The 13,547-nt window shown below is 58.9% G+C and overlaps 1 protein-coding gene across 1 annotated transcript in view; it reads left to right on the top strand.

The window, feature by feature from the left end:
- EPHA8 (EPH receptor A8) overlaps positions 1-10,137 on the top strand; it is a 34,075-nt gene extending 23,938 nt beyond the window's left edge. The window contains exons 6-17 of the mRNA XM_068969613.1: positions 2,299-2,423; positions 2,499-2,661; positions 3,965-4,058; positions 5,472-5,539; positions 6,425-6,589; positions 6,788-6,973; positions 7,276-7,337; positions 7,897-8,106; positions 9,033-9,182; positions 9,270-9,460; positions 9,713-9,886; positions 10,023-10,137. Coding sequence (XP_068825714.1) covers positions 2,299-2,423; positions 2,499-2,661; positions 3,965-4,058; positions 5,472-5,539; positions 6,425-6,589; positions 6,788-6,973; positions 7,276-7,337; positions 7,897-8,106; positions 9,033-9,182; positions 9,270-9,460; positions 9,713-9,886; positions 10,023-10,137 — 1,703 coding nt within the window. The remainder of the gene's footprint in view (positions 1-2,298; positions 2,424-2,498; positions 2,662-3,964; positions 4,059-5,471; positions 5,540-6,424; positions 6,590-6,787; positions 6,974-7,275; positions 7,338-7,896; positions 8,107-9,032; positions 9,183-9,269; positions 9,461-9,712; positions 9,887-10,022) is intronic.
- The last annotated feature ends 3,410 nt before the right edge of the window (positions 10,138-13,547 follow it).

The following is a 13,547-nucleotide window of genomic DNA, read 5'->3' as shown; positions in this document are numbered from 1 at the left end:
CTGTCAAGCAGCGGCCTGCCCTGAGAGCCCTCTGTGGCGGCTTTCCCATTAACAGGCCCCTGGCACGCGCCCCGTGGCTCCTCACCACCCCCACTTTCGTGTCCTCTAACACCACGCAGGCCTGGCCCAACAGCTCTGTTCCCACTGCGTTACTAAGGAGGGCACCGAGGCCCAGAGCCACCCAGGGTCTTTGCTTAAGAGTGGTCGAGTCAGGATTCGAACCCAGGTCTGTCTCGCTCCCAAGTGAACCAGGCTTCCCAGCCCAGATCACAGGGCACCCCCCTCCCAGAGGCCAAGGCTTCATCCTCCCAAGAGACCCTCATTCCTCTGGCGTCTGTGGAGCACCCATCAGATGCCAGGCTGTCCGCTCGATGCTGATGACTCAGAAAGGATTAGGCCCTGCCCCTGCCCGCATGTCTCTGGGGCGGCCGAGGCAGGTGACCAGCTACTGGGGGTGAAGGAGAACCCAGAGTTACTCACACGGCTCAGGGGCTCCCTTGTTAAAAAGAGCAGCCTCCCAAGAACCCACACGCCCTTCCAGCCACCAGACTACTTCTTCCCATGTGGAAGCTTCCTGAAAAGAACTGTCATGCTCGCACACCTGTGTCCTCTCCTCCGCAGACACCTTTGGGCACCCCCAGTCAGACACCTTTGCCCGCCTGTCCCTAGAAATTCAGCTTGCAGTGGGCATTCCCTCCCCTGCTCTCTTGCTTTCCATGCCCAGGCCCACCCCCCATTTTCCATCCACCTGTCTGGCCTGTCCTCCGTCTCTACCAGCCCCTCTTTTCTCAGTTCGGTTCAGTTCAGTCGCTCAGTTGTGTCCAGCTCTTTGCGACCCCATGGACTACAGGACACCAGGCCTCCCTGTCCATCATCAACTCCCAGAGTTTACTTAAACTTATGTCCATCGAGTCGGTGATGCCACCCAACTATCTCATCCTCTGTCGTCCCCTTCTCCTCCTGCCTTCAATCTTTCCTAGCATCAGAGTCTTTTCAAATGAGTCAGTTCTCCCCATCAGGTGGCCAAAGTATTGGAGTTTCAGCTTCGGCATCAGTCCTTCCAGTGAATATTCAGGACTGATTTCCTTTAGGATGGACTATTTGGATCTCCTTGCAGTCCAAGGGACTCTCAAGAGCGTCCTCCAACACCACAGTTCAAAAGCATTGCTTCTTCAGTGCTCAGCTCTCTTCATAGTCCAACTCTCACATCCATACATGGCTACTGGAAAAACGATAGCTTTGTCTAGACAGACCTTTGTTGGCAAAGTAATGTCTCTGCTTTTTAATATGCTGTCTAGGTTGGTCATAGCTTTTCTTTGGAGGAGCAAGCGTCTTTTAGTTTCATGGCCAACAACTCTTCTCTAACAATTTCCAAAAGCTAGATGACCCCCGGCTGGTCCAGGACCCTCCTCTCTTTCCTACTCAGCCCCATCTCTCCTGAGTGAGGACTTCTTATCAAGGGTCCTCCAGCCTTTGGAGGGTGAGCAGCGGGGAAACAGGAAGGCTGTGGCCGGAGGGGGCAGCAGGGACGAGGTTACAGCTCCGAGAGCAGTCCCCTCCATTTGGCCGTGGCCGGGTTGACATCTGACATTCCCGTCAGGCTCACGTCAGAGGCATTTGCCCAGAATGCAGGAGGTGGGGAGGAAATGGGAGGATGAGGGAAAGAGCCAGGGGGTGAAAGGCGACCTAGTGTGGCAGCCAGGGTACTTGAGCTTGGGTGGGCAGCGGGCCAGCTCACGTCCCTTCTCTCAGTAGCCAGCGCCAGCCCACTCACGCCCTCCAAACCCGGGCAGTGAGGGTGCCCGTTCCTTTGACTCTTTCCCCGCCTTCTCCTTTTCTTCCTCCTTCTCTGAGCAGTCCTGAGGTCCTGCTGCACAACCCCTGAGGCCCTGGGCAGGGGCGGGCAACGTGGCAACACAGACATCAGGGCGGATGAGAGGGGCTTCTTGGGAGGGCTGGCAGGGGTCCGGCAAACTTTCTTCCGGCTTGGCCAGGGAGGAGGCAGTGGAAGTTGGGGTGGTCAGGCCTCACGTGGGTCCAGCCCAGCCCAGCTTCCTAGATGGGAGCCAGGCTACTCTGACCCCGCGTAACTGACCAGGCTGCCCGGCAGTGATTTGCCAGGAGGAGCGGAGGGGACTGGTTTTCCTGGGGCAGCGGCAGGACCCTTGGCAGGGTGAGTGTGGTCCCAGCTAGCATCCCGGGGCCGCTCCTGGGCAAGGGACACACAGAGGCCTCAACGTCACCCGTCTCTCCATCTGACCTAACCGAGTCCCCCTCCCCCTATCCTCCGCCCCCCAGCCCCGTCCCAGGTGGTGGTGATTCGCCAGGAGCGAGCGGGGCAGACCAGCGTCTCGCTGCTGTGGCAGGAGCCGGAACAGCCCAACGGCATCATCCTGGAGTACGAGATCAAGTACTACGAGAAGGTACCACCCACGGGGACGGGAGCGGGGAGGGCGGCAGGCGGGGGCCCGAGGCTGACCGCCCCGCCCCCGCCGCAGGACAAGGAGGTGCAGAGCTACTCCACGCTCAAGGCGCTCACCACCAGCGCCACCGTCTCGGGCCTCAAGCCCGGCACTCGCTACGTGTTCCAGGTCCGAGCCCGCACCTCGGCCGGCTGCGGCCGCTTCAGCCAGGCCATGGAGGTGGAGACCGGGAAACCCCGTGAGTGCAGGGGGGAGGCAAGGGCGCCGCCAGGGTCGCGGGGGTCAGAGGAAAGGGGCTAGTAGGCGCTGGGCGGTGTGGGAACCGATTGGCATGTTCATAGGTGAAAAAAGAACTGAGGCTCAGAGAAGGGAGGTAACACACCCCGGGTTGAGAGAGCTCGTAACAGCCCATCATCTGCGGGCTTTTCCCGAGCATCAGTGTGACTGGCAGGATCCTGGTGCTCCTTGCCGACAGGCAGACCCTCTAATTGGCCCTGAGACCCTCTAGGGAGTTGGCGGTGTCCACCTCCCCACTTTTCAGGCGAGGGACACAAGCGTCAGAACAGTCAAACAGATTGCCCAAGGTGACCCAGCAGAGTAAGACTTGAATCTGATCAGCCTGGGGACAGGCTCTGCGCTCCTTCCCCAGTATCGTTCCCCCTCCCACCCCCCGCCTCCAGAAGAGCGGTTCCCACAGCATCATCCAGGACCGGCAGTCACGTCAGCCCCTGGGAAGTGTCAGGAACGTTCATTCTCAGGCCCCACCCCACATCTTTGGACTCAGAAACTCTGAGACTGGAGGCCCAGAAATTTCGGTTGGATCAAAACCCTTGGGGGTGATTCCAGCACACATTCAAGCCTGGGAATCCTCTGCCCTCCACCCCCCCCACCCCACCCCCCACCCCCCGCCCATCTCCGGCCAACTGGGGTCTTCTCCTATACTCAGCACCCTCCAGGGGGCAGTGTTAGGACAACGGGTTTCCAAGGCTGAGTCGCTGCCCTGCCTCTTGCCTGGCATGCCCTTGGAACTTGTGTGTCTCAAGCGCTCTTAGGTTTGACCCCACATTGGCACCGTCCAAGTAGGAATCCTGCCTGACTCCGTGCTGTGTGTCCTTGAGCAAGTTCCTTGAGTTCTCTGGGCCCCAGTTTTCTGGTCTGACAGCTCACAGTAATGCTGGGATCTCCCTGGAGAAGCTGCGGGTTAACTGGCAAGAATGCACGGTATACCCAGCTTCGTCATTTACAGTAACAGGTAGGGCAGGTGGTTTTGGACTCGTCGGTGAGAAAGCTGAGGCTCAGAAGTCTGGTGACTCTGCTTGGGTTGCACCGTCCCAGGAAGGGGTGGCACCAGGTTGGGAAGCAGGATATTGAAGCGGCAGGTTGTAGAGGGGAGGGTCGGGGCAGAGGCAGGTGCAACCTGTGCCCCGACTCTCAGAGCTGAGGAGGCTGCCACTGGGCCCCAGGAAGGCTGCCAGACCTCTGAGGCCTGGGCTAAGAGGTTAGGCAGCGCCCCCACCCCGGCCCTGGTTTCCCCCGCACAGGGCCCCGCTACGACACCCGGACCATCGTCTGGATCTGCTTGACCCTCATCACTGGCCTGGTTGTGCTTCTCCTCCTGCTCATTTGCAAGAAGAGGTGGGTGGTCCTGGGCACCCGGCCACCCTGAGCCCCTCCCCCGGAGCACTGTGTCTCCTGCCTGTCCCCAGCCCCCGCCGAGCCAGTGACGCTTTGTGCTTGGGGCGGGGCTCTCTTATGGACAGACCTGTTCTTTCCCTCCTTCCTGGCACACTTTTCCCTCTCACCTTCCACGCTCAGGCCCACCTCCTGTTTTCCATCCACCTGTCCGGCCTTGTCTTTCTGCATCTCCAGCTTTTAAACCAACTTCCAAAAGCTGGAGGATCCCGGCCCATCCAGACCCTCCTCTCTCACCCGCTTACCCTGCACCTTACCTCAGTGACCTTATCAGGGTCTGCGGCTTTGAATTCCACCTTCACGCTGACATCTGCCCGTGTGTGGCATCCACACAGGCCTCTCCCCTGAGGTCCAGTTGCCCTCTCCCATCTCCACTCGAATGTGTCTCCGACACACAGCACCCCCAAACCAGCCCCTCCCCAAGCCCCGTCTCAGAATGTGGCACCACCGTTCATGGTGTGACAAGCCCCAAACCTAGCCATTATCCTTGGTTCTCGTTTCCTCATGCCATGTCCGCCCACCAGCCAGTCCCACTGGGTCTCCCTGCAGCGTGACCCCCTCCATCTCATTCAGTCCTAACGATGCCCCAGGATGTATAGATTCTGACCTCATTCTGCAGGTGAGTAAGCTGAGGATCAGAGAGGTGAGGCCACTTCAGCTAAATAGGTGTCAGAAGCGGGACAGAACACAGATCTGTTAAAAAACTGAAGACCGGGCTCTTAGTCACTCTTCCACTCGGTTCCAGAGGGAGGTGGGGTGGGCTTCGGATCCTGCTCAGCAAGAATTCGAAAGATCGTCCATAGATGGAGAAACTGAGGCCCAGGGGAGGGAAGGGGCTTGCTGAGGTCACGTGGCAGAGTTGGCATCAGAAGCCTCATCTCCCAGACCTTCTGCCGGGAGTGCTTTTGGTGTAAAATTGAGCCAGGAATACCATAGATTTTGCTGTGAAGGCTGAGTGGACTCAACTGTGTAAACTATACAATGCTTTTTTACGAAGTATTTTTAAAATATTTATTTATCTGGCTGCATTGGGTTTAGTTGAGGCATGCAGGATCTTGCGTTGCGGTGCACGGACCCTCTAGTTGTGACACACGGGCTTAGGTGCACTGCAGCACGTGGGACTTTAGTTCCCTGATCAGGGATTGAACCAGCGTCCCCTATGTTCCAAGGCCGACTCATAGCTCCTGGACCACCAGCAAAGTCCCATGCCGTGCTTGTGAATGTCAAGGATGTCCCAAGGGCAGTGGCTGGGGTGGCCGGAGCTGACTTGAAAGGGGATGGGGGAAAGATAGGGGGAATTCGCATGTGTCGCTGATGGGGGTCAGGGCTGAAGCTGAGGACCGTCCCCCTCCACAGGCACTGTGGCTACAGCAAGGCCTTCCAGCACTCAGATGAGGAGAAGATGCATTATCAGAACGGGCAGGGTGAGTGCAGGAGGCCCGGGGTCCAGAGGGGAGAGGGGCGATCACAGCAGGGGCCAGTGCTGGGCTGGGGCTGGAAAAAGGGAGGGAAGGGAAAAAGTGCCCGCAGATGAGACTAGAGCCCTGGAGAGAGAGACAGCAGGGTGTCACACAGCCCCCAGCCCCCAGCCCCCAGGGGCATGGTGCGGTTCAACTTTGTTGGGTTTGCAGAGGATTCTATAGAGATCTTCCCAGGGAACTGCCCAGATTTCTGCACTCACACACATGTTCATACACAGGTTTTTTTTTTGCGGAGGGAGCGGGGGTTGGTCATATACTGTTGGACAAGAACGCTTGCTACAGAGAACTTTTTCAGGACCCTGCAGAGACCTCAGAAAACAAGGCAAATATGAGGATACCTACCTCAACACTCTACTTCTTTGCCCATGGTAGAATCAGTCATGGTACTGATTCCCATGCAGCCTGAATGTGGCCTCAGAATCCTACTTAACCCAGTCTTTTAGAGAACCACTTTCCATCCACCTGAGTCGGTACTGTGGTGAAACCACTCTTGGTCACACTCCTACCCGAGGAATGAGAAAGATCTTCATAAGGACCTTGGGTTAGTTTGACCAATTGAAAAGGATCTTAAGGACCCTGAAAGTGAGCCCAGAAATATGTCAGACATACTCAGAACTCACTAGAAATCCCCAGATCCCCTAGAGACCTCAGAGCCATTCCACAGAGACCCGTTTTCACTTGGCAAACACTTACTGGATGCCTGCTGTTTGCCCCCCACATCCTGAGATTCCTGAAGACACTTCTCACCCCCTTCCCAGACTCAGGGAAGGGCTGGGAGGGGACGTCCTCAGGGACCCCAGTGATGGCCCTTCTCTCCTGGCCCCTCAGCGCCTCCACCGGTCTTCCTGCCCCTGCACCACCCTCCGGGGAAGATCCCAGAGCCCAAGTTCTATACAGAACCCCACACCTACGAGGAGCCGGGCCGGACGGGCCGTGGTTTCACCCGAGAGATCGAGGCATCTCGGATCCACATCGAGAAAATCATTGGCTCTGGTGAGCTGCAAGGCTTGTGCATGGGGGGACGTCATGGAGGTGCCCGGGAGAAGGGCACGCTGGGCAGAGGGAGCGGGGCGCCAAGATGCCAGGCGTGGCCAGGCATATGGGTGTGCAAGACGGGGCAAGTGCAGAGTTCAGGTGGAGGAGGGGAAGGTCCCACCATCTGCCCCCTGCCTGCTCCACTTGGGTCCACAGGCGAGTCCGGGGAAGTCTGCTACGGGCGGCTGCGGATGCCGGGGCAGCGGGACGTGCCCGTGGCCATCAAGGCCCTCAAAGCCGGCTACACGGAGAGACAGCGCCGGGACTTTCTGAGTGAGGCGTCCATCATGGGTCAGTTTGACCACCCCAATATCATCCGCCTTGAAGGTGTCGTCACCCGTGGTAGGTGCCAGGTGAACAACAGCCTCAGCCTTCAGAGCCCCTCCTGCTGGGGTCAGGGCTCTGGGTCCATCTGCCTACCACCCTGTCCTGCCCCATCCCCCTGGTTTAGGTCCCCGGATGACTTGGCAGGGAAGGGGACCCAGAGCCAGGACCCTAGTGGAAACCTTACGGTCCCTGGGCCCCGTGGGCTCCTGGCAGCTCATAGCTGGGTGGGGGGTGGCATGGTCATGGAGTCACGGCCCTGCAGCCCTGATCCCCCACCAAGAGCCACTTCCTCCCCATTACGCACCCCCCGCCCCCAGGCCGTCTGGCAATGATCGTGACTGAGTACATGGAGAACGGGTCTCTGGATGCATTCCTGAGGGTGCGTGCCCCACTCTGCTTTCCACATGGGCCGGGAGAGGGGGTTCAGTCTGGGTGATGGGAGATCACGCGAGGCCTCCAAATACCCCCTGGTCCCCAGAGCTTAGACCTAACAGACCTGGGGAAGGGGGAGCCAGGGATGGAGAGGGTCAGTCCATCCAAGTGCCTTTCAGCCCCCATCACATGAAAGTCCCTCTGCTGTGGGTCCTGCGGCCCTGTCCTGCACACAGGCTAAGAGCAGTGCCTCTGTGGGTTCCCAGGGCCCCACCCAGCTGGGAGGCATGGGGTGGGGGCCAGAAACCCCGATTCCCAGCCCTCGCAGGGCCATGTGTCTGTCGGGTGGTCAGGGACAGGGCCATACCTCTCTGGGCCTCCCTCTCCCCTTGGGCAAAGTGGATGACAAGTCTTCACGCCCCACCTACCTACCTGCCTCTCAGGGTTGCTGTGAGGGTAAATGAGACGTGAGAACAAACCCTCATCACTAGCATGCTTCCTAAGCAGGGAGGCCCTTTGTGAACTTCAAGGAGCCTTCCTGAAGCCCGCGCCGCATCCCTCTGCAGACGCACGATGGCCAGTTCACCATCGTGCAGCTGGTGGGCATGCTCCGAGGCGTGGGCGCTGGCATGCACTACCTCTCAGATCTGGGCTATGTCCACCGCGACCTGGCCGCTCGCAATGTCCTGGTTGACGGCAACCTGGTCTGCAAGGTGTCAGACTTCGGGCTCTCCCGGGTGCTGGAGGACGACCCTGATGCTGCCTATACCACCACGGTGCGTAGCCCATGCCCCACGTGTCGTTAGGGAGGTTGGAAATTTCAGTGTTGCCTCCAGCCTGGGGCGACTCCTGTCTCTTCTCTGCACCTCTGTTTACCCCTCTGTCAAATGGGTGCAAGCTTTCCCACCTTTGTGCCGTTGAAGAGACACCAGGGCTGGTCCCCATGGCCCCTCATTCACTGGGAGATTTGGGGAGAGTTGATTTCTCTCTGAGTCACACATCCACTCTGCATCTGTCCTTAAAGTTTGGCTAAAACCCCCCAGCATTTTCACAATGTACTCTGTGGGGATTTGGGCTTCTTGAAAGGGGCCTTAAGTGCAGAGGTCTGCCTCAATCAGAGCCTACCCTTAGGGTCTCACCCACTGAGGTTTCACTTAGAGAAAGGATTTTGTAAGGGGGTGACGGGAGCTGGAAACCTGCTACACCGTGTTGTCTGAGCTTCATCACTTGTTCAGGCATCAGTTCAGTTCAGTCGCTCAGTCGTGTCTGACTCTTTGTGACCCCATGGACTGCAGCACACCAGGCCTCCCTGTCCATCACCAACTCCCGGAGTTCACTCAAACTCACGTCCATCGAGTCGGTGATGCCACCCAACCATCTCCTCCTCTGCCATCCCCTTCTCCTCCTGCCTTCAGTCTTTCCCAGCATCAGGGTCTTTTCCTATGAGTCAGTTCTTTGCCTCAACCTGTTGACCGGCTCTTACTGACCATCTCCAGGGTGCTGAGCCCACCACCCACTGTCTCTCGTTCAGTGTCCCCTCCTGCTCCATGTGCAGGTCCCCCCCGCATCAGAACAGGTGATCGTGGAAGGTCATGGAGGCCGTGTCTCTCCAGCCAGCCTGCAAGTTTCCCAGCCCGGACCCCTGCGCTCAGCTCCCGGTCAGGCTGGGGAGGTGTTCTCAACACGCGTGTGTCCGTCACAGGGAGGCAAGATCCCCATTCGCTGGACAGCCCCCGAGGCCATCGCCTTCCGGACCTTCTCCTCGGCCAGCGACGTGTGGAGTTTCGGGGTGGTCATGTGGGAGGTGCTGGCCTACGGGGAGCGGCCCTACTGGAACATGACCAACCGGGACGTGAGTGCCAGAACCTGGCTGGGCAGTGGCGTTCTGGGGCCAGGGGGCCAGGGGGCCGCTCCAGCCCAGCACCGTGTTCCCCCTCAGGTCATCAGCTCGGTGGAGGAGGGCTACCGCCTGCCTGCACCCATGGGCTGCCCCCACGCGCTGCACCAGCTCATGCTTGACTGCTGGCACAAAGACCGCGCCCAGCGGCCTCGCTTCTCACAGATCGTCAGCGTCCTGGATTCGCTCATCCACAGCCCTGAGAGCCTCAGGGCCACGGCCACCGTGCACAGGTGCCTGGCGCCCACCTCAGCCCCGCCCAAGCCGGGCTGCCCTCCCCGCTTGCCCTGGACAAGGCCCCGGCTTCATCCAGGCCTCGGGACAGCTCCGCCTGGACCCCTGGACCAGACCCAGCCTGGGCCTCTGACCCCTGTTCACCCCTCTCCTTCCAAGCCCGGGTAAACCCCTTAGCTGCTGCCGAACCTGACGGTGGCGGGTGCCAGTGTCTCCTGGCAGGCGCCTTACCCAGGGCCCCTGTGCCTCAGGTGTCCGCCCCCCGCCTTTGCCCGGAGCTGCTTTGACCTCCGAGGGGGCGGGGGCGGCAGCGGGGGCCTCACCGTGGGAGACTGGCTGGACTCCATCCGCATGGGCCGCTACCGGGACCACTTCGCTGCTGGGGGTTACTCCTCCCTGGGCATGGTGCTCCGTATGAACGCTCAGTGAGTGTGGTGGGCCCACGGATCGGGATCCGAGCGGGGTCAAGGGCAGGGGGCGGGGTCAGAGGCGGAGCCGCTGAGCACGGCAGCTCCCGGGATGGGTCCCAGCCTCGCAGGTCAGCACCGCCTTCCTTTCCAGGGACGTGCGTGCCCTGGGCATCACCCTCATGGGCCACCAGAAGAAGATCCTGGGCAGCATCCAGACCATGAGGGCCCAGCTGACCAGCACCCAGGGGCCCCGCCGGCACCTCTGACCTAAACTCAGCCAGCCCCGGGGCCCCTCCTGCCGGCGGAGGACTCGCGAGGTGGGCGGTCCCAGGCCTCTGCCCTTCCGCCTCAGCTGCCTTCCGCTCAGGTGCCAAGGAGACCGAGGATCCCGCCGCAAGACCCCAACTTATCCGGGGTCAGGCCACCTGGGAAGGGAGTTTGGCGCCCAGCAGAGGGCAGAGGGCCTTCTCTTTCCCAGAAGCTGGAGCGTCAAGGGCCCTGAGATGTCGCCCACCTGCCTCCGTGTGCATGCGGGTGTGTGTGCGCGCGCACTCACCTTCTCACGAGGTCATGGGAGCCCTGGTGAACATGTGTGATCATGTGTGATCATGTGTGATCATGTGTGTGTGTGTGTGTGTGTTCATCTTTCAGGCCCCCATGGATGTGTGCGAGTTCGGTGACCGTGCTTATTCATTAAGGCTGGGGGTGCACGTGTGTGTGACTGCGGCTGGCGTGTCACAATCGTGAGGATGTGTGAGCTTGGAGCTCGGTGTGACACTGCCCCTCGAATGTGGGCCCGGGTCCCAGCACCCACAGGGTCTGGGGAGAGGCTCAGCCCCTCCCGCACACCTGGAGGCTGGAGCCAGGGGCTACTTCCGAACCTCACCAGCATCAGGCCCACTCTAGTTCTCCGCCCGGGTGGGCCCACCCCCGGCTCTATCTCAGGTCTGAGCCCTCCCTCTAGCTGGTAGGGGCGGGGGTCACCTGCTTCCCCCACCTGGCTCCCATCACTGCTTCAACAGGAAAACAGGGTTCCCGGCCAGCCTCTCTGGCCCCCTTCTGTGCAGGCATCACCACGGCACACACGCGATGCCCTCAGCTGAACTTGGCTACCTGGCCACAGGCCAGGGGCCACCACCTTCCCCCTAGTCTTTGGTACCCCTCCCCCCCCACAGCCCAGGGCTTCTCACTTGGAAGGGCCTCTGCCAATGTCACTGCCCAGCCCTGGCCTGTCCCCCCCGGCGCCCCCCGACCCCATGCCTAGGATCAAGGACCATAAGATCCTAGTTTTTCAGCCCCAAGTCCACCCCTCCTTCACCTTCTGGGCAGACCAAGGGAGTGTGTGTGCTTTGTCCAAGGTCACACGGCAGCTTCAGAGTTTCAGAGCTGCGCCTCCAAGGGAGGCTCTTTCCCCCAAATCCTCCCACACAGACGGATGTGGGTGGGCGGGACTTGGGAAGCCCCCACCCCACCCCTCCCCCACCCCCACCGACTCAGTTGACCTTCCTCCTTACGGCCCACCAGGGTATGTAAATATCTTTTTTCTACCATGTCAGAATATTTTTTTCCTCACTCCTGACAATGCAAAAATGGTCTTCAAAGCACATAAAAAAAAAAAAAAAAAAACCCAGGTTGAGAAAGCCCCATCCCAGGGGAAGCTGGCAAGGCCCACGGAACCCCACCAAGCAGGATACTCGGTGAGCCCTGCCAGCCTCCAGGGAGGGACGAGCCCAGCCCCACCCCACCCCCCACCCCCCACCGAGCCCTCCCGGTAGCCAGCACAGCTGTCCCGCGGAGACGCCAGCACTGAGTCCCCTCTCCCTCCTGCAATAATTTGGGGAGCCTCAGCCCCGCCCAGGTGCCGCGGCCAGCTCTCTACACCTCTATATATTATATTACTATATCGCCGAGCTGTTCTTCCTTCCTATGGAAGTCGGAAACATGGTCAGGACACGATCTGGGGAGGACCCTGTCTTCCTCCCACCCCCATCCCACTCTTGCCCAGTTCCTGGACTCTGGATCCTCATGGCCGGGGGGCACACAGTGGGCCTGGCACTGGGAAAAGTGTGGCCCCTGCCCGTAGCGTGAGGCACCCCAGGGACCTGCCTCTCTGTGGGCTCCATCCTGAACCTTGTACTTGCCCACAAGGAGAATAAATTCTGCCTCATCTTTGCCTGTGTCTCCCGTTTCTTTCCATCCCTACAACTCTGACCTCTCCTGGGAAGGAAGGAGCAGCCTTATGCTATGCACCTACTGTATGAATCCCATACATTTTTTTCCCCCTCTCTGGTCTTCTCATCTATCCTAGGAGATAGGATTCATGTGCCCATTTTGTTATTAGAGGAGGCTGAGTTTTACAGAAGTCAGCTTGCCTAAAGTCAATTTTATGGGAGTCTGAATCGAAACTCAGGTTTGTCCAGCTCCGAAGCGCATCGTCTGCTAGGAAACATCCCTAATTCTCTCTTCTGTGAACTGCAGATGGCGCTTAACCCTGGAGCTTGATTGCCCTGACCTCGTGTTCTCTTGGGGACTCCCCTGAAGGAGGAATGTGTGAGGAAAGATCTTCTCATGCAAACAGCTGCCCTGGGAACAAGAAGTCCACTGAGACACCTGGGCGCTACAGGGCAGGGAAGGGAAGACAGGATGCAGGCAGCTTCCATAGTTATATCAGGGGCTCAGGATGCACCTCTGCTCCCTGAGAGAGGAAAGAGTGTCAGGAGACAGGCTGGTGGCCTGAGGCAGAGCAGAGCCCCGCTGTGTCCATTTGAGTCAGTGGCTCAGACAGTTGGGGAAAATACCCCTGGGGACTTGTTGATGAGCAAATAAATGATCTCCAGCTACCCCTCCGGCTGAGGGAAGGGTCTTCTTTCCTGCCCCTCCTCCAACTTGGGAAAGGAGGACCAGAGAGGAAACCCATGTAGTGTGTTCCCTACAGTCTCACTAATAGTCCTTCTCAGAGAGGCCAGTGTCCCATATGGCAGAACCCTCACATAAGCCAGAGCTGTTTGATCTCAAGCCAGATGTATATCCCTCTAAAACCCCAAGCTCTGCTCCAGACTCTGCCCCATGGAACCAGCAGTTTCCTGTGAGGAAGAATGTGTTACTACACACCTCTCTTCTCTAAGGACCAACCATCAGAGCCTACTGACTGCCTACCACGGACTGGGTGCCACTGGGGACACAAAGATAGACGTGCAGCCCCTTCTGTTTAGAAGCTGAGAGCGGGTGGAGGTACAGAGAGCCCAAAAATGTTTCCCTCGATCAGATCCAGGAGGCTATGTCCAGAAAATGGTACACACAGCGGGGTTAGAGGAGGTCAAAGGAGAAAGAGAGGGAGAGGGAGCCTGGAGGGCCAGGGCTATCATCAAGGACTTCCTGGAGGAGGGAGCGTTCAGCTGGGCATTGGAGGATGAGAAGGGTTTGGAGATTCATTTTCCAGGCAGCCCCCTGTGCAAGGGTGGAATGCAGAGGAGAGAAAGAATAACAGCCACGGGAGACACAAACTGTGCTCCTGGTGAGAAGATCCCCTATTATCAAGTTGGCCAGTAGACTCCAATTTAATCTATACATTTTATTCTCAATAAGATTTGAAACGAGGTTTTCTCTGGAGCTTGACAAGGTCATCCCAAAATGCATATGGAATAATAAAGAACCCAGAATAGCTGAGGCAATTGTG

The sequence above is a fragment of the Capricornis sumatraensis genome, chromosome 3, assembly GCF_032405125.1.
Source record: "Capricornis sumatraensis isolate serow.1 chromosome 3, serow.2, whole genome shotgun sequence".
Lineage (NCBI taxonomy): Eukaryota > Metazoa > Chordata > Mammalia > Artiodactyla > Bovidae > Capricornis > Capricornis sumatraensis.
This window is presented reverse-complemented; position numbering and strand designations above follow the sequence as displayed.